The 24,041-nt window shown below is 36.8% G+C and overlaps 1 protein-coding gene across 1 annotated transcript in view; it reads left to right on the top strand.

The window, feature by feature from the left end:
• SLC35F1 (solute carrier family 35 member F1) overlaps positions 1 to 24,041 on the top strand; it is a 524,228-nt gene that overhangs the window by 479,071 nt on the left and 21,116 nt on the right. Inside the window, exon 7 of the mRNA XM_044674423.1 lies at positions 6,279 to 6,433. Within this exon, the coding sequence (XP_044530358.1) occupies positions 6,279 to 6,433 (155 nt within the window). The remainder of the gene's footprint in view (positions 1 to 6,278; positions 6,434 to 24,041) is intronic.

Consider the following 24,041-nt stretch of genomic DNA (forward strand, 5'->3'; position numbering starts at 1 on the left):
GATTTTGTTCAGTCATGTCCTACTCATTGTGACCCCATTTGGGAGTTTTCTTGACAGAGATACTAGAATGGTATGTTGTTTCCTTCTCCAGTTCATTTTTCAAATGAGGAAGTTGAGGCATAGAGGATTTAAGTAACTTTTTCCAAGGTCATACAGTTAGTAAGTGTATCTGAGGCCAAACTTGAACTCATGAAGATGAATCTTCCTGATTCTAAGCCCAGTGTGCTATCCACTGTACCTTCTAACCACCCAAATAGATAAACTATATTTCAGTGTAATAGTTTTCTCTAGATCCTATGTATGTCTTCTTTTAAGAAATTAAAAAATGTTATTCTGAGAAGGGGCTCCATAGGCTTCACCAGACTGCCAAAGGAGTCCGACACATACACATGCACTCGCACACACACACACACACACACACACACACACACACTAAGAATTTATAAACTACAATTATCACCAATGCCATTTTTATAAATGTAGAAATTAAAGGTCAGAATGGGTCATTGATTTGCCTAGTGTCACAAAAATAAGTATCAGAGTCAGGATATGAATCAATGTTGTGTTTGGCACGTTTTTTGTTAATGAGTTGAACAATTTAGAAAAATAACTCTACAATCAAAATAGGGTGATGGTATCCTAGTATAGTGGATAGAAAGCTGATTTCAAAGTCAAAGTTAGGACAATCTAGGTTTAAGTGCTGCCCATAAAGCTTTATGCCCTTAGGCAAGTCACTTAATCCACTAGTTCTCTTTAAGAAAGTCACTAAACACTACTCTGCAATTGTGGTGTCCACCTGCTTTGGATGATGTAATTTTGTCAATTCTTTGAGTTTCCTATACCAACAAAATAAATCGCCTCATTTCTACCCTCTATTAAAAGAGGAAAATAAAAGTGAGGCCCAATTGTGAGCTTTCTACAGTCTAAAATCCACAAAATAGAATAGTAGGCTAAGAAAGAACACATTAGTATATGCTGACGCTATATTAATCTTTATTTGCAACTTAATGATTTATTTTATCATTGACTGCTCTCTTGAGGCATATAAACAATATTCCTTGTATGTGGCAAAGTAACAGACTGGGTTTTTGTTTATAATCTTTGTTTTGGGGGGGTTGAAACTCCTTTGATTCCTTAAGAATTATTAATGAAAACAGCCAGATATATAAAATTCTCAAATCCGGTAGTCCCTAACTCATTATTACTTTATTATAAAGACCATAGGGTGGAACTGTTCCTGGATCATTGAAGGCAATTCCCAGGTAACTGAAGCTCTAGCAAGAAATACCAAGTTGGGAAAGGCTTAATATAAAGTCAGTTTTTTAGATCAAATTGGTAAGTGGGCCACAAGATGAGGAATGTTTTGGTCACAGCAAGTCTTAAAGACCATTTAAGGTAACCTGGGGTCTATGAACAGAGATAGATAGATTAGAGAGATTTTGTTGTTATTGTTCAGTCATTTCCAACTCTTCCTGACCCCATTTTGAGATTTTCTTGGCAAAGATATTGGAAGGGTTTGCAGTTTCCTTCTCCAGTTCATTTTATAGGTGAGGAACTAAAGTACATAGGGATAAATGACTTGCCCAAAGTCACATAAGTATTAAGTGTGTGAGGCTGGATTCGAACTATGAAGAGGAGTCTTCTTGATTCTAAACCCAGGGTTCTATTCGCCACACCCTCTAGTGGCCCAAAATTGCACTTAGACTTTTGTGAGGCCCTACAAGGGGGATGTAATCTAAGATAAATACCAATGAAATCACAGATGCTGGAAGTATTAGATTTGGAACAGAAGGATTAAACTGTTATTGGTGAACATCAATCTGTTGGTGTTTGTCATATGAGGAAGAAAAATATGGAATATATCTTATGTGAAAACATTCTATTACAAATTATTCAGCCTTGATATCAAAGGATTTTAGGACTAGATGGGACCTTTGTAGTCATCTTGTCTAATCCTCTCATTCTGTAGATGAGGAAACTGAGACCCTTAAAGACTTGAAAGTCACAGAGATTTAAGTGACTTAGACAACATTCAAACCCAGGTCTACAGTCTCCAAATTCTATTCTCTTAGAAGCAGTTTGATGGTGCAATGGATAGAGCTAAGCCTAGCATCAGTTAGTTGTTTCATTCGTGTCCAATTCTTTGTGACTCCATTAGGGGTTTTCTTGGCAGAGAGCTACTGGAATGGCTTGCCATTTCCTTCTCAAGCCCATTTTGCAGATGAGGAAACATGGAATCCCTTAGACCTGAGTTAAAGCTTCCACCATTTCCTAGCTATGTGACTGAGCACTTTACTAAATCTCTCTATTTCCTCAATGGTACCAGTACCCTTTTCCCAGGGCACTTGTGAAGATTAAATGAGATAATATTTGTAAAGTGCTTAGCATAGTACGTGGCACACAGTAGGCAGTTAATAAATGTTTATTTCCTTTCCTCTCCTCTTTCCTCTATAATGTGTTACTACTTTATCTGCTTGCTTTTATTAATATCATCCTTTTCATTATTCCTATATAAGCTTTCTGGGCTATTTTTATATTTCAGAAATGTGACTTCATTAGTGTGAGGAACTTTCCATGAGGATATGTACAGTCTATCAATGCAGATCTGTATCTCTTTGCAACTTATCCTCTTGGGGAATTTTCTTGGGGCACTAAAGAGGCTAAGTGACTTGCATAGGGTCACACAGCCAGAATATATCAGAAGTGAGACTTGAACTGACATCTTTCTGACTCCCAGGCCAGTGCTCTATTCACCACTCCATTCTGCCATTCATTCTCTGGAGCAGATTATTCTATTACATAAAATGTCCAAAAAAAGGGATAGGCAAAGAAAATTGATTTGTTAGTGGTTTGAGGTATCTGATCAGTAATGGCCAAGAGGCTGTCACACATTTATCTTTCTGCCTTGCTCTTTTTTTCTGAGTACAGCTCCAAGTTGCTACCACACTCTTGCTTAGGCTCATTGAGAGTCCATAATGTTCCAGAACATGAGAACAGAAGTGTAAACATGCAGCCCTTCCTGAGTCTCCCAGAGAAGTCTCAGAGAATGCCGAGAATCACTCTCAGGAAGAATGAGCATAGGAGCACCATGTCTCCCACCAATGCTCAGAGTAGAAAAGCAATTTCTTCCTGTTGTGTTCATCTCCAATTCCAAAGGTGAAGCCAAATACATTTCCATGCATATTTATACATCAATCATGCAAGAAAGGTTTTAACTTTTGCATTTTTGATGAGCTGGTAGTAAGGCAAATAAATTATAAAAAGCATGAAACCCAAGGGCAAAGAAAATAGTTTTCAAATTATTTATTAGGGAATATGGATTCTTGAAGGAAGATCTAAAAGTTTATATGGTATTATTAATGCTGAAACATACACTGTAGGATGGCTGCCATTGGTAGATCTGTAATCCAGATTCCTCTGTCGTGATTCCACCACTCAAGAGGGGGATGTTGCAATCTTTTTTTTAATTTTTGATAGATCTGATGTGACTTGCATTTCATCAAGGGTCTAAAATGTATTTAGAATTCATACCCTATGAGCAAATCACATTTCTCTTTGGAAGCCTCATGGGGTCTTGTGGTCAAAAGGATATTAAGTAGAGCTTAAAATGTTTTTCTCCTGTTAGAGCCACAGAAGCCCAGAGAATTTGGGTTAAACCATCTGGCAAGGCCTTAGATCAGAAACATTTAAATTTTCCATCTGGAAATGTTAGATTCTATCTGTCTTTATTTTATCCCATGTCCAGAGTCTCTTTGAATTTTATTATCTCTTATGCTTTGAAGATGTCTTTTCCTAAAGGATTTTTGGTTGATTGCATCAAGTATTAGTTGGTGGAAAATGATGAGGATATCTAAATTTCGATGCAAAGATACAACTTCTAGAGATTTCCCAATGTAGTGTGAAGTCATGGAATTAGTACTATTAATTAGAATTGGTAAGTGATGTTGCAGACTACAGACTGGCCTGGCCAGTGCTCTGGAAGTTTAGATTTGAGATGGGAATAAAATAAGACCGTAATAGTTAAGTTAACAATGAATAAAAGGAGATTTACTTAGCCATAACAGTCTGAAGGATATTCAACAAGATATTCAGTAAGGGAACCTTGCTGATTCAATTGAACATAGTTTCTCTGCCTGAGATCTTGCCCATTGTGGTCCACTAGTCAAGCGTCAGAGAGGTCATGGCTTTTTAAATTCAGTTGATCAGAAAGCAAAAACAGTTGTCTAAAGCTTTAGTCTTCTGAACCAAATAGATCTTGAGGATGGTTTCAATACCTTTAAGGAGAACTACCCCATCTCTTATGGTAAATATTCATCCCACTACACTTATGTATAATTGTAGATATATAATAGAGCTTTATAGAATGAGAAATTGATCCCTCCAAGATTTTTAAAGCAGGTTTCTTTTCACCTTTATGACTTGTCATCACCCAGAAGTGCTCACTAAATGAATTTTTAAAATTAGAAGGGACCCCAGCATTGATCTAGTCTACGCCATTCAGGTAAGGAATCCCCTTTATACCATACCTGCCAAGTGGTCAAAACAGCCTTTGCATGAAATATTGAAGGGGTGAAAGTCCACAGTTTCTCAAGGTATCTCATTCCACTTTTTGGAGAGCTATAATTGTTAAGGGGTAATAGTTTGTTTTCTGACTTAACATCTAAGTTGGTTTCTTTGCAACTGCCACTCATTGCTCCTGGTTCTGATTTCTGGGATCTAACAAGACAAGAATAATCCCTTCTCCATATGGCAACCCTTTAGATACTTGAAGAGACCTATTACAGCCCCTTTGAATCTTCTCTTCTCCAGACTAACTTGCCCAATTCCATTACTGATCTTCATATGACAAAGTGGGTCATACAATTATTGGAAAAAAATTATTTCTTTTCACATAGAAATGGGAAATTTTAAATCCCAGGACTTATTGTTTCAATGAATTTATAAATTATGTTATCTAGAAGAATTGCATGGTACCAGTCTCATGATCATTTTGATAGGCTAATTGAGAAAAGGAAAAGTGTCATGACCCAGGAAAGGGACAAATTTATAAATGGCAAGACTGAAATCAATGGCCTTTTAGTTTTTTAATAAGTCAAACAATTTTAGGCACTATGCTAAGCACTGGATTAATAACATGTAAAACTTTAAGCCTTAGAAAATGTTTCTATAACATTACCTAATTTGAGCCTTGCAATATCCATGAAAGGAAGGTCCTATAGGTTTTTTTTTAATTCCTATTTTACAAATAAGGAGACTAAGGCTTAGAAAATACAATCACTTCCCCATGATTATATAGCTAGCATGTGGAGAAGATGGCATTTAATATAGTAGCTTAGATTTAGGGATGGAAGTGTCCTTTGAAGACTTTAAGGATGCAGACAGAATAGAAAGGCAAAATAGTTCGTGCTCTCTAGGAGCTCACATTTTAATAAAGAAGCAATGCATTATAGATTTCAAAAGCAACAGATACAGGTCTCATAATCCTTAGGGCATAATGGTGAAGGAAATTCATATACACCATCTTGTACAGTCCCCTCATTTTGAAGATGAGAAAACTGAGGCCAGAAAAGGTTAGTGAATTGCCTGAGAAAACACCGACAGATAGTAGCAAAGCCAGGATTTGAACCCTTCCCTCTAGGTTCTTTCCACCACACTCCTGAATCAATTTTTCTTGACTTCTAGACTAAGATTCTAACCCTCTTCACACTACCACTTTTGAGGTAGCAAGCAAGCATTCTTTCTTTTCCTCAAGTCCAGCACACCTTGTTCCACCATTGTGACATTGCATGGGTCATCCTTCCATGACTGGAATGTATTTCTCCACCCCTCTTAGAATCCATAGGTTCTTCAAGGCTTAGTACAAATGCCACCACTATCATAGGTCATTGCAAATTCCCCTGCTTCTAGTGCCTTCCATCTAAAAATTCTTGCATATTTATTTCATATTGATTTTGTACATATTTATATATGTAAACTCTCTGAGAGAAGGAATTGTTTCACTTTTTTTTGTATTCTCAGTGGCTGCAAAAAAACACAGAGGAAACTTGTTATTAAAGGTAATAAAGTCCGTATTCAGAAATTAACCATTTCAATAGTCAGTCTCAGCTACAAAATAAAGGAAGCAAAGAAACAATGTGGGAAAGTTCCTTTTAGGTATAATAGAATAGGTCCTGAGTTTTTCCACTATTGACTTCCACCTTTCATGCCTCCTGAACAATAGAGCTACTCTGGAGAGGGTTCCGTGGTTCATTCATTCTGCCCTGTGCTTGTTCCCACAGGGCTATTGTATGTCGGCTTCAGTGCCTGCATGTTTGGCCTGTACAGCTTCATGCCAGTAGTCATAAAGAAAACCAGCGCAACATCCGTCAACCTCAACCTACTCACTGCAGACCTGTACAGCCTGTTCTGTGGACTGTTTCTTTTTCACTACAAGGTGAGTGGAGCTAGGATCCCTTGGAAGAAGCACTCTGTGGGACATAGTGCTATTTGATGGTAATGAAGCAATCCAGGGAATTTGTTTGTCACCTCAGTGGTGGCTCACCATATGTGTGATGATGCTTCCTAGGGCTTTTGTCCTAAGATCTATGTACCTCTGCCTTTTTTTAGGCTCTAGAGCAGCAGGTACAAGGCCACCAGGAAAGCTTTTATCTAAATTTTTGGATGTATCATGATCCACAACTTCCCCCTATTTGCTACTTATTAGTTATATCAGGAGACAAGAGTGTAATCTCCCTTCCCTCTCTCAAATTGTTTTGATTCTTCAATGGCTCCTGATTTCATCAGTGTGGTCTGCTACATGCAGTATCCCCAATATATGCCTTTTCATCCTGTATCATTCCTTTCAATGTTTCTCATTAGCCTCCATAAGGGGACCACCCCAAAGCTCTTGTCCTGATTTCTGAAAGTTGCATCCAGAAACAGGCACACAGGAGAACTTCCTTTCATTGGTTTAGTATTCCAGGGTCAATTAACAATGTTGCATTTTGGGTTTCATAGAATCATAAGTCCTAGAGTTATAAAGAAGCTTAGAGATCTACTGATTGAATATGAAAAGTGAGAGATAGTAAAGAGTCAAGGATGACACCTAAGTTGTGCACCTGATGGACTATGAGGATGATGACTGGAACAAAGGAAAGAGAAAGTTAGCAAACCAGCTTGGAACTCGTTGAGGAAGAAAGGAGTGTCCTGAATATCTGTAGACAACAGCAGGAATGGAGGAACTGATTGATCCAAGAGCTGCACCTGAGAATAAAATATGTCAAGTAATAGTAATATTACTGTTAGCAAAAACTGAACATAAATGCCATGGAGAAAACAGTGGATTTTTTTCTTGTTGTTGATCCAGTATCTTGGGTTTTTTGTTGTTGTTGTTGTTTTATTTTACCAATTACATGTTATAACAAATTTCCACACCAGGTTTCCTAAGTTATATGATCAAACTTATCTCCCTCCCTCCCTTCCCTTCCCCATTCTGGTGCTGGCAGGCAATTTGATCTGGGTTATACATGCAAAACATATTTCCATATTGAGAACAGTGGATTTGAAAACACAGTTTCAAAGCCAGGTCTTCTGAAATTAAAATCCAGCATCCTTTTGATAATTACATAGTATGATGTAGATTATGATTCAGAAAAAATAAGGGGGTCAGGCTGGATAATAATAAGAAAATCTAGAATTTATATAGAGCTCTAAGACTTGCAGGGAGTAGTGGTTTTATTTGGAGTAAAGCTCCTCTGATAGTTTTCTAAGTTGGTATAACTACAGTAGTGATTCTCAAATTTTCTGGTCCCCCTTTTCACTCTTAATTTTGCATGAGTCTTTAGTATAAAGTCTTAGTTCTTATGTGCTATTGTTAAATTTATTATCATGAAAATAATTTTGACCTTTGCAGTCCCCTAAAAGGGTCTTTGGGACATCCAGAAATCCAGACCACATTTTGAGAATCACTGCACAATGGTATTTGTCCTGCAATATTTATATGCTGCCACCAGGTGGTAGGAGAGAATCATAGTCATCTAGTCCTTAGCCAAAAAATGTTCTAACAGAAATCAATGTTTATCCATTCATTTATTTTATGATAGACTTCTGATTAATAAAATGACTTAAAAATCAATTGGTATACAGTGAAACTCAAGAAATATAGCTGTTTAGAAAGAGCAGCAAAAATGTGGTGCTAGAACTTAGTATCTTTGGGGATTTTGAAAATTATTCATGTTTTGTTTTTACATTAAAATATTTACACATTATCTTCAACTCCATGAGAGTTTTCTTGTAACAAAGTAGAACAATTAAGAAAATCTAATGCAGGGACCTCATCTGAAAGTACATGTAACATTACACATCTGTAGCAATGCTCCACAACAGAGAGAGAGAGCACTTCTCTTATTTTATTGTTTTTTAAGTTATAAACATCATTTTCTCTCCCTACCATCACTACCCCATTGGAAAAAAAGAGAAAAGCAAAAACAAATTCCCTGCAATAAATGTGCATAATCAATTAGTATCCAAAATATGTATTTATATTTTAATATAATATCTATAAACAAAATAAATGTTATTTCACATAAATAACATAAAATTAGTTTAAATTTAAAAACATTACAGGTGGCAGCTGGGTAGCTCAGAGGATTGACAGCCAGGCCTAGAGATGGGAGGTCCTAGGTTCAAATCTAGCCTCAGACACTTCCTAGCTGTGTGACCCTGGGCAAGTCACTTAATCTCCATTGCCTAGCCCTTACCACTCTTCTGCCTTGGAAACAATATATAATATTGATTTTAAGGTAGAAGGTAACCTGTGTGTGTGTGTGTGTATACCCAAGAGGTAGATGGTGCATTCATCATCAATCCTTTGTAATCCTAGAAGGTCATTGCAATGATCATAGTTCTCATAGCTTTTCAAGTTATCTTTACAATGTTATTTTTTCTGATTTTGCTTTCTTTTCATTCTGCATCAGTTAATAGAAGTCTTTCCATATCTATTTCCTCATTTCTTATATTCCTAATAATATTCCATCACATCCATATTTCACAACTTTTCCAGCTTTTTCTCAACTGATAGACATTCTTTTGTTGGGTTTTTTTCTGTCACAAAAGAAAACTGCTATAAATATTTTTTAGCATATTGGACTTTTTCATCTTTCTTTGTTCTCTTTTGGGTATAGACCCTTATTCTTTGTGACTTCAATATTCACAATAATGTTCTGTCAAGCATCATGCCTTAGCCATATACAGGGGTTATCCCAACTTCAACCTCATCATCCCATCAAACTCTGCTACTACCGTGATTTTCATTTAAATTTCTCCTCTCTTAGGCTCCTCTCCTCCTTTCTATCCAATGAGATAATACTGGTAAAGTGCTTAGCATATAGGAAGTACTACTCTCTCTCTCTCTCTCTCTCTCTCTCTCTCTCTCTCTCTCTCTTTCTCTCTCACACACACACACACACACACACACACACACACACACACACCCCTATTCATAACACTATTCTTTCTTGAAATTCAGTCCAACCAATCATAATTAACATCTACACCTGATTATCTCAAGTGCAACATCTATGAAATTAAACTTATCAACTTCCCTGCCCCTACCCACAGGAAATCTTTCCCTTCTACAAACTCCCCTATTTCAACTGAAAATATCAACATCCCTAAAGGCACCCACGTTCATAATCTCAGAATCATCTTTGTCTTTTTATTTTTTTTAACCCTCACCTTCGGTCTTGGAGTCAATATTGTGTATTGGCTCCAAGGCAGAAGAGTGATAAGGGTAAGCAATGGGGGTTAATTGACTTGTCCAGCGTCATACAGCTAGGGAGTGTCTGAGGCCAGATTTGAACCTAGGACTCCCAGTCTCTAGGTGTGGCTTTCAATCCACTGAGCTACCCAGCTTCCCCCTCAGAATCATCTTTGACTCTTCACTTGTCCGTGCCCAACCAGGGGCCAAGTCTTGTCAATAATTCCTCCACATATTGTGCATTCTTCCCCTTTTCCTTATTTACCAACCATATCATGTTTCAGTCCCTTATCATCTCTTCTCTGAACTATTTTAATAGTCCCCTAATTATTCTCCTTACCTCCTCACCCAGTCTCTCTCCTCTCTGATCTACTCAAAACAGCTGTCCAAATAATTTTCCTACACTAGATGTTTGACCATGTTACTCCCTTGCTCAAAAAATTCCAATGATACCTTATTGCCTTTAGGATAAAGTAAAAACCTCAGCCTGGCATTAAAAGCTTTCCTCATTCTGGCTCCCACCTACCTTTCTAGACTTATTTCACATTACTCCCATTTCTGCATTCTATAATCCAACCAAATTGGCCTGCCAACTGTTAGCAAAGACATACTCTCTTCTACCTCTTTCATTCACATAAGCCATTGCCTAACCCTCCTAGAAGGAGAGATGAAGCCCTTTTTCAAAGCATCCCCTATTCACAGAACCTATTCCTTCCTCATCTTTGCCTCTCAGAATTCTTTTCTTCTTTCAAAGCTCATTTCAGGTGTCATCTTCTTGGCAAAGTCTTCCTCTTCTTCTTAGCTGTTCAAACTCTTTCCTTCCTCAAATATTCTTAGAGTTCATGCCTCTTTTGCCACCTTCATTTCCTTCTTTGTATTGTGCTTAACTATGCACTTATTATATCCCAGCAATAGAATGGAAGTTTGGAAGTTCCTTGAGAGCAAGGGATTGTTTCCTTTCTGTCTTTGCATCCTTAGCACCTACTTAATATGTTGAGGCCTTAAAATATTGAATTATTAAGTTGTTTGGAATTGAACTGACTAGAGACAGAGTTCCTATAACATTGGACAGTGAAATTGCAGATCTGGATTTGGAGTCTAAAAACCTAGGTTGGAAGCTCAACTCCACTGCTTCTTATCTATATGACCTTTGGCAGGTCATTTGTATCCCTCTGAACTTCAGTTTCCTCAATTCTAAAATGAAGGATTAGGACTGAATGGTTTATAAGGACAAGTCCCTCTCTAAATCTTATGATCCCTGTAAGCAACTTGCTAATGTTAACCAACCCTAGAAAAAGTTCCCTGGGAATTTGGCAGTATACCCCTATGTAATTCTAGCCTACCCTTAGGCCCAACTTGCTCAAGATTCAATTGCAACTTCCTACCCTCTTATCACATTCTCACTTTTAGCCCTGACCTGTAGTCTTTCCTTCTAAGTCAGAAGATCAGCATAGCATGAGATGAGGCCCATTTTCAAAGAATCCACGCTTCTGAATTCATTTTGGGCAGTCAATATCTGACCATTTCTCAGGGGAGATGAGATTTACTTCATTCTCTCTAGCAGTCACTAGGATTTAGTCATCACTTTTTCTGGAACTGTATGATAACTGCACTTTCAGTACAGCATTCGGCTTATTGAGTTTTTGTGTTCTAATGGATTTTTCTGAAAAACACAAAAAGTTTTAAGGTGTTAATTTTTTGGCAATATCTTAGAGCCAAATTTTCCTCCACCATGGAAACATAACAAAAAAAATTAAGAGATATCTTTGTGGTTTTTTAAAACCATGATTGTCTTTTTAAAAATAGACTTAAAAATATCTCTGTTTTTCAGTTGTTTATTACTTAGTTTAGCTTTAGGATCCCTGATAGTGATAGTCTGTTCTTTCACCCAATCATTAATTTGTTTTCTTGGGAGTAAACTATCCCTATGATATTTGAGAAATGTACATTGAGAGATGAGGGCCACAGTCTCATAGATAAAATTTTCCCAGCCTAAAATAAATAACTGAATGAAGTTCTCTTATCTAAGATTGATTATTCATTTTTTTGTGTTGTTTTCCACTTGTGGAAAATTCATCCATCTCCAGTGTCCTGCCCTGTTCCTAGGGCTTACCCACACACTGACCAATCACACATTTCCTTTCCCTGGGAAGTGAATGGCCTGGTTCTAAATTAGAATCGTCTGAAAGGTATAGTGCTCCTTGAAGACTATCATTTTATGAGACTTTCAAGAAACAGTTAGATTTTTTTTTCTTATGCTACAACTTTTATCACCTGGCAGCGATATTGGACTCAGAGTAGTAAATCTATAAGAAATCCATGGAAAGTACAGAAAATGAGCTTTACTGGGCTTCAGAGACTCCAAAATCAAATACAAAGAGATTTACATCGAAGCTTTTTTCTTTTATATGTCAGCTTCTAACCAAGAAACTCAGCAATTGCTATAGACAAGCCATCAAGACAACACTAGCTAGAAAATGCACACAGATCACCTGAAGAATCCTCGTTTTCTGTTTGTACAGTCCCACAGTACAGGTTTACATAGACACTCTACTTACTTAATGTAATGTAAACAAAGTTTTCTACAGTGCATCTTTGCAGTATGCCAGCTATGTCAACAGAGTAGCTTCTACCAAGATAAACTCTATTCCCAGGATTATTCCACTTAAGTGTGATTGGTCAGCAAAAGGTTGGCCACCATGTGATGAATCGTATAACCACAGCAATTCAGGAAAGTATCTAAAAAGCCAGAGAAAGTTTGGGCTCTGCATAGGTTAAAGAAGGAATTGAAACTGAAATCACAAATACCATTAAGGTCATTTCTAAAGTATGGATCGTATGAGAAAAGAATGAATTAGGGAAACAGTATTATACCATCATGAGAGAAATTGATTTGGAGGGGCAGCTAGGTAGTACCATGGATAAAGAACCAGACCTGGAGTTGAGAGGACCTGGGTTCAAATGTGGCCTGAGACACTTCCTAGCTGTGTGGCTCTGAGCAAGTCACTTGACCCCAATTGTATTGTCACTCTTCTATCTTAGAATTGATATTAAAATAGACCAGAAAGGAAGGGAAGGGAAGGGAAAAGAAGGGAAGGAAAGAGAAAGGAAGAAAGGGAAAGAAAAGAATCGAAGGAATTGATTTAGAGCCAGAAGACCTCCATTTGAATTTCAGTGATATCATTTAAATGTATGATATTTCCGGCAAATCACTTAACCTCCATGGATATGAGTATCTTTATCTGTGAAAATAGGGAGAGGAGTGGGAACTGGATGACTTATAAAGTCCCTTCCAGCCCTTGTTCTATTAATTGAGTTGAGGGGAACAACTTCAGTCTTTTAATGTTGAAAAGAATCAAATGCCTATATGTCTTATCAATTTTTTGTCTCTAATGCTCTTTAAAAAAGAAAATAATTCCTTAGCTTCTTCACCCTCAGCAAAAGTGTTTGTGCATACTCTAATCTAAGGGAGATTCTAAAGTTTGAATCAGTCCTCTGATTTCACTGGTATAGGTAGGTATGTAGGTAAGGTAGACAGAAGGCACACAGGAAGACAGGCAGAACAAGCATATATTAAGGGCTTATTATGTGACAGATACTGTGTGTCCTATGAGTGTAGGATACAAATACAAGGAAACAAGTTAATTTTTGCCTTGAAGGAGTTTACTTTCTAACAGAGGAAGACAACATATAAAGAGGAACTAGAAAGCAAGGTAAGGAAAGAGGGAGAAATGAATATGGAAATCCTGATGAATAAACTATAAGCAAAAGGTAGGCAAACTCCCTCCCTCAATGGGGATCACACTAGAGAGATTGCTTAAGAGCACTTAGAGGTTAAGTGACTTGGCCAAAGACCCAAAGATAGTATGTATGAAATGCAGTGACCCAGGATGTCTTAATTCCAAGTCTATCTCTCTATATACTACTCCTCAATACTTCAGATGAGAGAAATGGGTTTAAAATGCTCTGAACTTTAGCCATGATATAATCCTTTGCTTGTACTCACTGTTTAGAGGTAGCAATCCATCCACTTTTCATTTCTTACCTTGGCATGTCCTGACCCCTAGTCCTGCTTCCAGCATCATGCAATTTATGGTGGGGCTTGGTAACTTCCTCTGTGTTTTTTAACTTCCTGCTTAATTGAAATATAATATTAAAATTTAATTTAATTTAAAATTTAGAATTAAAAACAGAAAATAATTCTGTATTTACATCTCTCTATCCCAACTTAAAACTCAATCCCTTTTATGCAAATTGAGAAATTCATAGATAAAAGAGAGAGATGGAGAGAGAGAGAAAGCAAGAAAGAAAGAAAGATAGGCAGACAGACATCCAGGAATGGATTATTCAAAGAAAACCTTTAAATTTCTCCAATGACATGGCATCATCCTGCCCTTTGATTCATAATAAATGGCCTTTTTAGAAGGCGGTAGAACCAATATTCTATACTGCCTTAGTATCTTTAAGAAAGATAGCTGACCAAAATTTCTATTACCTTATTCACAGTTGAGTATCATTGTAGGATTGCTTAAATAGCCATGGTTGAGAAGACTAGAAGAGACTTTTGTTTTAATTGTATTCGTTTAAAATTAAAACACCCTCTCATAAAGACTGGTTTCTCCTTAGGTTCACCAAAAGCACACCACATAGTCAACCAGCATGGTGGTTCTAATTTCTGAGGAGTTTGCTTCCATAGGAACTCCCACTTGAACAATAATTAATCTAAGGAGAAAGATTTTATCACAACAAACTTAATTCCCATGCTGGAACTTCATTTTATTATGCAATTATCCATTGCTGATGAAAGAGAAGTCATTTGACCCAAGAGAATTTCTGGTTTTCTGGAAATTTTAATTGAGCCAAGATTTTTATCATTTCAACATTGTTAGTTTTCATCAGGAAACATCCTGTATGTTTCAGCTTCTTTGTTTTCGTGCTAAATATTTTTCCCCTTTGAATATTATGTGATTTTTTTGGCCACATAATCTTAGGATTTTCTTATGTTCGCTTCTCCCCTTTCCAGGAATCCTGATCATATTCTTTGCTATCAAGTCCAGCAACATCATATTCTATCATTTGTCATTGTGCCAAGCACTCTAAATTGTATTCTACACAGACAAGCTCATCCTACTGTTTGTTACATGGGATTTGGCAGTGAAAATTCAATTGCCTGGAACAGGGCAGTAGTTTTATTAACATATTATGCACTGAATTTGAAAGGCCATAATTCTTGACTTGCAAATATGAATGGCAGAGACAATAGGAAAAGAAACCCATAAATGCAAAAGATGATATACCCAACCAACTCTGAAAGGGAGTAGGCTAAAGGTTCCAATTATAGTTAGCATGTGGTACACAAATCAGAGTCTCCAATCTTTATCATTTTGGTACTCCTTGGTAATTTCATAGATGTGGGTATCCTTTCCATCAAAGTCTTCCCATAAATCCTCCTTAGAGTAATCATTCATTTATTAAATCTGTCAACAAAAGATAACGAAGTAGCTACAGTAAAGAAGGGATTGGGCTAGGAGCTAAGTGTCCACCCAGAGTGGTTTACATTTCATATAGTAATAGTATCAATACAGCACTAGGTTATCTTTTTGTTGACTCTCCTTCATGCTTTGTGACCTACCCATCTCCCTTTCCATTCACTCATGTCCTTAATGACATCTTTTATCCCATTTCTTGCACACAAGTCATCATAGGCCATATCCCATCACTAGGGTCACCTGCAATTTTGATTCTTCCAAGATAGTGGTTAAAGAAGGGACTCCCCATAGCAAGGGGTCTTCATGATACTTAATAGTTTAGAGTTGTCTGTCTTGACTTTTAAACCCCTGTAATTCTCATGTTAAAATTGCTCACATTTATCACAAAATATCACTCTTATTGATCAAGGGTGCTATTTTGTGGGTAGCCACTGAATAAAATTATAAGCAATTTTTTGTTGTGGAATTGTGGGAGGAAAAGCCAGAAAGGACATAACTCTAATCAGCAGAGTGCCATGAGCACCGCTGCTACCCTCCCCTACTTGGTGATAGCCATTTAAAAAATATGCTGCATTTTCTATTTTTAAGGGGCTATTTTTAAAAAGCTGTAGCCTTTGTGCACATGCTGCCCTTGTACATAAATGTAACTATAAATGGAAGATTTCAGAATTAATGCTTAGACGCCCACTGCTTTTTTTCATACTTATCACATGCTTGCTTACTCAATACTAGAAAAGGGAAGAGAAGAATTTAGGTAATTATAAGTAAAGCCCAAAGGCTTTCACTTGCAAAAATTCAGGAGAAAGAGGTACCTTTGGCCTTGGTTTTCCATGTCCCTCACAGACTCTTTGAAGTAAACCTTTTGAACCACTTATATCTTCCAAAAGAAAGATACAGAGATCTTAGATCTTAGGAGAAATATTGTGAGGCTGAATTGTTGTTATGTGTCAAAGATCCTGAGAATTCAGATCCTGAGAATTCGATCACAGCTCCCCTCTTGTGCTCTCAATGCTGCTTTCCTATCTCCATGAGGGCCACTCAGATTATTGAGTTCCAGACCTTAAACAGATACTTAGGACTCACAGAAGGATTCTAGACTTAAAGAAACATGACTAGAACCACATGAAATTATTCTTTATCAAATTTCCTCTTTGAGACTATAGCAATTGGACTAGAATCCTTGGATATAAAGGAATTTGAAAAAGGAATAAAACTATATATAAATATTGCTTAAGAGATGACGATAATCTATTTTTTAACTCCCTTAGAGTTCTGGGGGGCACTATGCAATTCTGTGATGCAGCTTGAACCCCTCTCAGAAACATGGATGCCACAGTTTTGACAAAGAAATAGGAAAAACATCCAGGTGAAAACAAGGTTATCTCTTGTTTTTATTATTATCATAATAGTGTAGCTATTTTGCTGCTAACCAAACTGTCTATCCTCTTTAGAATTCCAAATACCTATTTATAGTCATCTGCCCACTTCTCTGTTATTTGGTCGTAAATTGTCTTATAAGGTCTCAAATTCTGAGAACTATATCTAGGAGGTGAATTTTTCTGTTAGTTTTCTATCCACTTTATTCCAGAAAATGGTGTCAAGAAGGCCAAATCACACAGAAGGAAGGACAGTGTTCTGCAGTTACTCTGTGATGTTCTCAGCAGGACTGTCTTTCATTTAAAACTTTCATGCCAAATGCACCATAAAAAATGGATAATTTTGGTCTGAAATGGAAGGACTGAGTTATTTTAAATAGCAAAAAATCTCATAAAACTTTCAGCAGATTTTTATAAATCAAGGCTGGTCCTTGAGCCTGTATCATTGGTTTTGACAAGACTTTTCCAGGAAATTTTCAAGGGAGAGCCTATCAAGCTTGAAAAATTACATCCTTTTAGAATCTATCTATCTCAGCAAGATTAAAATAATTGGCTAAAAAGTGAAAATGTTAAGTCTTCACAAATCTTAAGGTCCTGATTGTTTAACTGGCAACTACTTATTTGGGCATTCTAGAGGCATGATCTTTGGAACACACACACATACAAACATATACTATATATGTGTGGGTATGCCTTAGTATCTTAGAATTCTTATAGAATGGATTTATTGCATGTGATGACAGACGCACACAAAATAAATATCAGAATTTTCTGAGAAGTTTATGTAACCCATTTCTGTTTCTGTCAAGACCATCTTGTACTCAGATTTATTATTCATAAACCATCAACCAGTAAATTGTGAAATAAGTTACATCTGGCATTAAATATGAGTATGTTGTATAATGGACTATAACAGCCTTCTCTAAGTTAGTCCCAAGCCTTCAAAACCAAAAAATAATTATGTCCCAAGCTAAGTATGTCATAAAGGTTAGTCATAAAGGCTGCTAAAGGCTATAAAAATGATTTTACAAATTGCTTGCAATTTCCTGTCTGTGGACATTGTTTCAAAAGGCTGATCAAATAGTTATTGAAGAACAATTTTGGAATATGACACCTCTAGGTATAAGTGGTACCTAAGACCTATCTATTTGTCTTTAGCCTAAGGATGTCTTCCACATATGCCCAATGTAATGTGCAATCAATCCTACATGGGTATCACCATTAAGATCAATTTGCCCATTCATCCAGCTCTATCATATGAAGAGAAAGTCTAACCAATAAATCAGCTAAAATAGTGAGCATGACCTAAATAATAACCTCTCCCTAAGCTAGAAGGTAGAAGGAATGGATCAAACAGTTAGATCAGAAGTAAAAAAATTAAGTTAATGGGAGACAGTGAGGCTGTGTGCTTTGAGGGTAGCAATCATTATATCATTACTAGATTCTTTTCTCCCATGGCCTCAGAGTTAAAGTCTTTCAAATAAAATTGTAATATTATATTGTATACTGACTGCTTTGAAGGAAATTAGTCCTTTTCTTTAAAAGATCTTTATATCATTTGTTGATTTCCTTTCTCATCTCCCCACCCAAATCTATATATTCTCTCCTTCTCCCCTACCTTCTCTTGCTTTGCCTATCTCTCTACATATATGTAGATTGTATAAGTATGTTTACACATGCATAAATATACACACATGCATAGGTATTTATTTTATGTATTTGCACACATCTTTTTAAGATTTCAAATTATTTTGCAGCCATCTGGAAAAGAAGTTGTGATTTTTCTGTATGGGAGTGGCTCATTTCTAAAGCCTTAAAAGAAAATCATCATCCAGTTGAATTGTACTAGCAAGATAATTCCATATGAATTGAGAAGGAAAAAAAACAGTTCTCAACGACTAGATTACTTATTACAGAGGAGAATAATGATGAAATTTCAAGTTTTCACTAGAGAACAACCTAAAAAAACTTACCTGATACCAGACATTTAGTGATATTTTACAGAGAGTAAGAATGTCTTGGTGATGGTTACTGAATGAAAGGTATCAAATTGTATGCTTGATTGAAAACCGTATTTCCCACTGCCATCCGCTTTGTTCTGAGTCTGGAACCATACAATAGAACTCTTTTTTGATTTGGTTTTTCAGCTTACGCTTATTTGTATGTTACCTTAAATTTCCCTTATATCTTCCTCCCTTCCCACCCCACCCTAGAGAAGGCATCATTTGACCAAATACCCACGTGTGCACACACACACAAAACTACATGCATGTGCCTATCAGTTCCTTTTCTAGAGGAGGAGATTCACAGTTCTTCAAACAATATTTCTGTTGCTGTGTATAATGTTCTCTTGATTCTGCTCATTTCTCTCTTCATAACCTCATTTAGGTCTTTCTGTAGTTTTTTTTAACTATTTTTAAAAACTTAACCTCTTCGTCATTTCTTATTACGCAATAGTATTCTGTCACAATCATATACTATAACTTATTTAGCCATAATATTCTTTGGGAATATGCACGTCATTCTCTGATTTTACTTTCTTTCTTCTGTACCTTTTTCAGATATATATTAGAGAAGTAAATATAGAATTGCAATATAGTAGGAGAATTGATGTATCATCATGTCAAAGATTCTATTTTCTTCTTTCGTTGTAGTATCTAATGATGATTGTTCATTTCTGCAGACTGTAAAAGAACAGCTTCCAAGTTAGTCAATAATCCATTAAGTTTGTTTTCAGGTATGTTCAGATGGTAGAGGGGTCCCTAATCTATATAGAGGAAATGCTGAAGTAGAGAGATTGTTTTTGAAAAATGTGAATGCTGTCTATGAGATGGAAGAAAATGCATTCCTCCATCCAGCAGAGAGAGAGAGAGAGAGAAATTATTATCATTATTCCCTTACAGTTTTATCAAATATTGAAGTAGAGAGAGGCACCTGAGAGGAAATCTAGCCTTAGACATTTACTAGCTGTGGGACCTTGAACAAGCCTTTTAACCTCTGTTTGAATCAGTTTCCTCATCTACAAAATGGAAACGATTGCACCACTTACATCACAAGGCTTTTGTGAGGATCAAAGGAGATTTTATATATATATAAAGTGCTTTGCAAACTTTAAGGGAATATATTATATAAATGTTAGCATTATTAAGTATGGGTGTCCAAGGAAGACTGGCAACTCTGGTGGGAGGACTTGCCAATTGCCCTTTTCAGGGCTGCTCATCTGCTTTGGTGTTTACCTCTCACCTAACTCTCACCTTTGCACCAAGAAGCTGTAACATGCCCAGCAGTCATGGCCTGATAAAACCATCACAGCAGATGTGCTAAACCAGGTTGGGGATAACTGACAGGCATCAACTTGAGGGGAAAAAATGTTTAGACCCTTACTTTCCATCTTAGAATCAATAAGATGTATTGGTTCCAAGATAGAAGAGCAGTAAGGGCTAGGCAGTGAGGGTTAAGTGATTTGCCCAGGGTCACACAACCAAGTGTTTGAAGCCAGATTTGAACCCCAAATCTCCCATCTCTAGGCCTGGCACTCAATCCACTGAGCCACCTACCTGCCCCCCACCATTGGAAAAAATTTAATGCATGTTCTGACTCCAAAGCCAGTGCTCTTCCTGCTTTCATCATTATAATAGCATTTAGAGAGTGCTTTGAGGTTTACAAAACACTTTACAAATACCTTATTTGGTCCTAATAACCTCAGGAGATAGATGATATAATTATCCCTATTTTACAGATGAGGAAACTGATGTAGGCAGAGGTTTGGTTGACTTGTCTAACATCAGCACATTTGTATCTGAGGCTAGATTTGCACACAGGTCTTCCTGATTTCAGGTCCAAAATTCCACCATTGGAAAAATTTTAATACATGTTCTGATTCCAAAGCCAGTGCTCTTCCTGCTTTCATCATAATAATAGCATTTAGAGAGTGCTTTGAGGTTTGCAAAACATTTTACAAATACCTTATTTGGTCCTAACAACCTCAGGAGATAGATAATATAATCATCCCCATTTTACAGATGAGGAAACTGATGCAGGCAGAGGTTTGGTTGACTTGTCTAACATCAGCACACTTGTATCTGAAGTTAGGTTTGCACTCAAGACTTCCTGATTTTAGGTCCAAAATTCCAATCATACTGCTCCTACCACAATGCTTCCTTAGCTGGAGGGAGGCATGATTTCAAATAAGATCATCAAAGGGATTCAAAGAAAAGCTAAAACATCATACAAAACACACAGATAACTACAGTTCCCATAACCAATTTAGAATCTGGGTCCTTCTGGGTCCTACTTGGAATGATTAATCCTTCAAATACTAGGAAAAGGGGGAAAAGAGGACTTCATGATGGAATTTTTGGTGTTAACCCAAAGACAGGATTCTATTCTCTCAATTTCACATTAAGCTTTTCACTGATGCAAACAGTCAGCTCTTCGATGATGCATGTTTCAAAAGTTCAAATCGGTTCTAACATAAATGATATATTAGGAAACATTAAGTATAATTTGACATTTTAGTTTTTCCCTCAAAAATAATGAGAACTCAGAAAATTGCCCCAACTCACAATAATTCACAAGTTGCAATCCTTCGCACTCTCGCAAGCAAACTTCACATCTTTTTCAAGGTAAAGTGTCATATTTGTTATCTGTCTTCTGGTATAATAGAAGCTGAGGGCAGAGAAGAACTGGCCCATACTACTCCTCCTCCACATTCTGCCCTACCCTGCCCTCACCAAGACCCCCAGAGGCCTAGTTTTATCTGACCCAACTTTCAGAAGACTTTACCTGCCCAACCTAAAGCCAAGGATGCTGCTATTTATTGTAGCTTTTATATATTTCTCATCCATTCATCATGAATAAAACTGAACTACCATTTTAATTAGTGTGCTACCTTTTTCTAAGCTTCCCTGATGCAGGCTTTGGGGTTTTTTTTAACCCTTGCGTTCTGTCTTAGAATTATCTAGAACTGGTTCTAAGCCAGAAGACTCATAAGGGCTAGGCAACTGAGATTAAGTGACTTGCCAAGAGTCACACAACTAGGCAGTATCTGAGGTCACATTTGAACCCAAGGTCTGCAATCAATCTCTCTAGGCCTGACTCTTTATCCACCGAGCCACCTAGCTGCCCCCCAATGATGAAATTTTTGAACATTTTTCACCTAGTCCTATTTTCCCTATAAGTTCTGTGGTTTTTATTGTATGGTTTTCCATAGAATGGTACTTTTTGAGAATTCTAATAGAACTGACTATAGATGAAACTGACACTAACAGGAATCTCAGATATAAATTCTCATTTGTAAAAGATAATTTTTTGTATTCATAAAAGATATTTATTATAAAATAATTTGTAAAATTTATATAGTACTTTATGGCTTTCAAATACTTTTTTCCAATAATAAGAATAAAAGAGAGAGAAATTAGGGCATGTATGCACATTTAATTAGTAGTGAAAGTATGAGTACAGGATTTAAGATTCATCAATTATTAGGTACCTAGACTCGAAATATTAATTTCAATTATGGAGTGAAGGACTAATTATTAGGAGTAGATGGCATTTTTTTTTGTATTGCTACATGCACTCATATGATTGGTGGTCAGTGAGTAAGTAGTTAATAATTATTAGCAAACCTACTAAACTCCGACAATGTTGAGGGCCACTATTTTCTGAGTATCTACTAAGCCTTTTAAAAAGCATGCCCAATTTTGCTTGAAAGCTTCAGTGGGAACCACCTAGCTCAATATGCAAATATATACAAAATGACTCCCACAAAATAATAAAATTGTTAACTGTAACGCTAAAAATATGAAACAATTATTTTAGAAAAGGGACCTGCCATTCAGTCATCTTATAATGAAAGAAGCATGCCAACAGTGCTCTAGTATCTACAAAAAAAAATAAGAGAGAGAGAGAGAGAGAGAGAGAGAGAGAGAGAGAGAGAGAATAAAGCCAAGCCTCCATTCCTTCCTGAAGGAGGAGGATATCTTAAGAAGTGAATCTTAAAGTCCCACTGATAATAGAGCAGGTGGCATATTCGAATCTAAGTCCATTCCCCCTGGGAGCAGGAGAGATAATACCCCTTGCCTTGCAGGGTCTCCCAGACCTGAATATCAAGGGATGCCTGTCCCTTTTCCATGGGATGTCAGTTTCTAATCTAGAGGGTCCTGCCTCATTCATAATAGAAAAGCACTTCCTTAATCCATGATTAATCAGGCTCTTTCCTAACTAGAGCCAATCAAAGAAGGGCCAACTCACTCCACCCTCATCTCATTCCAAAGAGCTAGACAGTAAGTAACGGGGTGGCAGCTAATAATTCATAATCTAGCCAAGGATGGTTAAACAAGTAGCCTCCTAACATAATGGACTGTTACTTTATACTATTTAAAAGTCAATGAATGGGGGAGAGAAGAATGGAAAGCTATTGTGATCATGGATACGACCTGTACAAGTATTCGTTATCATGAAAAAGGCTAATATACAAAAAATCCAAAGTCACCAGAGCAATAAAGTAGGTGATTATGATCGAGGAAGCATGAAAATTGAACTAGGAGAAGAGGAAGGTAACAGCTGCTATCAATAACTCAAATGAAGGCATCAGCCACTTTCTCAGACTAAGGCTGCCTTAAGGCAATATATAAAATTAGGGAGAGACCAAACCTCAGGATTAGTATTATATTAAAGTGACCCTCATAAGGTGACTGTAGAGCTGATAGTGTTGGAATAAAAAGAACTAGATGAGAACTTTTTGTAGCAGTGCACTGTGACTCAAAAGCTTGGATGGGTGGCTTGAATGGGTGGCTTTCCTTTTGCTTTTGTATTTGTACTCCCTGTGTCCTAGGAAAACCTTGTGTATTGGGCTATACTGAAAGCTGCCTGAGGTCTTGATCATAATCAACACTAAAGAGTTGTATGATAATGGCTATCTATCCCAAGCAATATTTAGGTTCACTTTCTGAGCTCCTTCCCTATTTTCCCAGATAAACTTTTGTCAAAGATAAAAGATCCTTGCCACCAAAGATCTTGGAACCTTGGTGACCATTCACAATCTAAAGGATTCTTTTTATGATGAAAATGATTCACTGCATCATTATAATACCTAGTAATCTTACTAATGCAATGATAGTTCAGAAACCTGTTACTTTACCTATTAAAGCCAGGTATGCCTGTATTTATTTGAACAAATTCAATCTGTGATTTAATTCACTTTAACATACACACACACACATATATCCACCCTCTCCCCACACCACCCCAATGCATTTTGTTCTTATCTATATCCCTATTACTTGGATGCTTCCACTTAAAAATCTTCTCACCTGGTAGTTCTCTATTTTATCATTAATGTCAATTCCTGAGTAAATTAAGAAGATGGAGACACCTGACTAACTTCTTCACTCTGGGGTCTGTCATTAATCAAATTGTAGAGATTAGCTCTGAAGTGAC

This window comes from Gracilinanus agilis, chromosome 4, assembly GCF_016433145.1.
Source record: "Gracilinanus agilis isolate LMUSP501 chromosome 4, AgileGrace, whole genome shotgun sequence".
NCBI classification, from domain to species: domain Eukaryota; kingdom Metazoa; phylum Chordata; class Mammalia; order Didelphimorphia; family Didelphidae; genus Gracilinanus; species Gracilinanus agilis.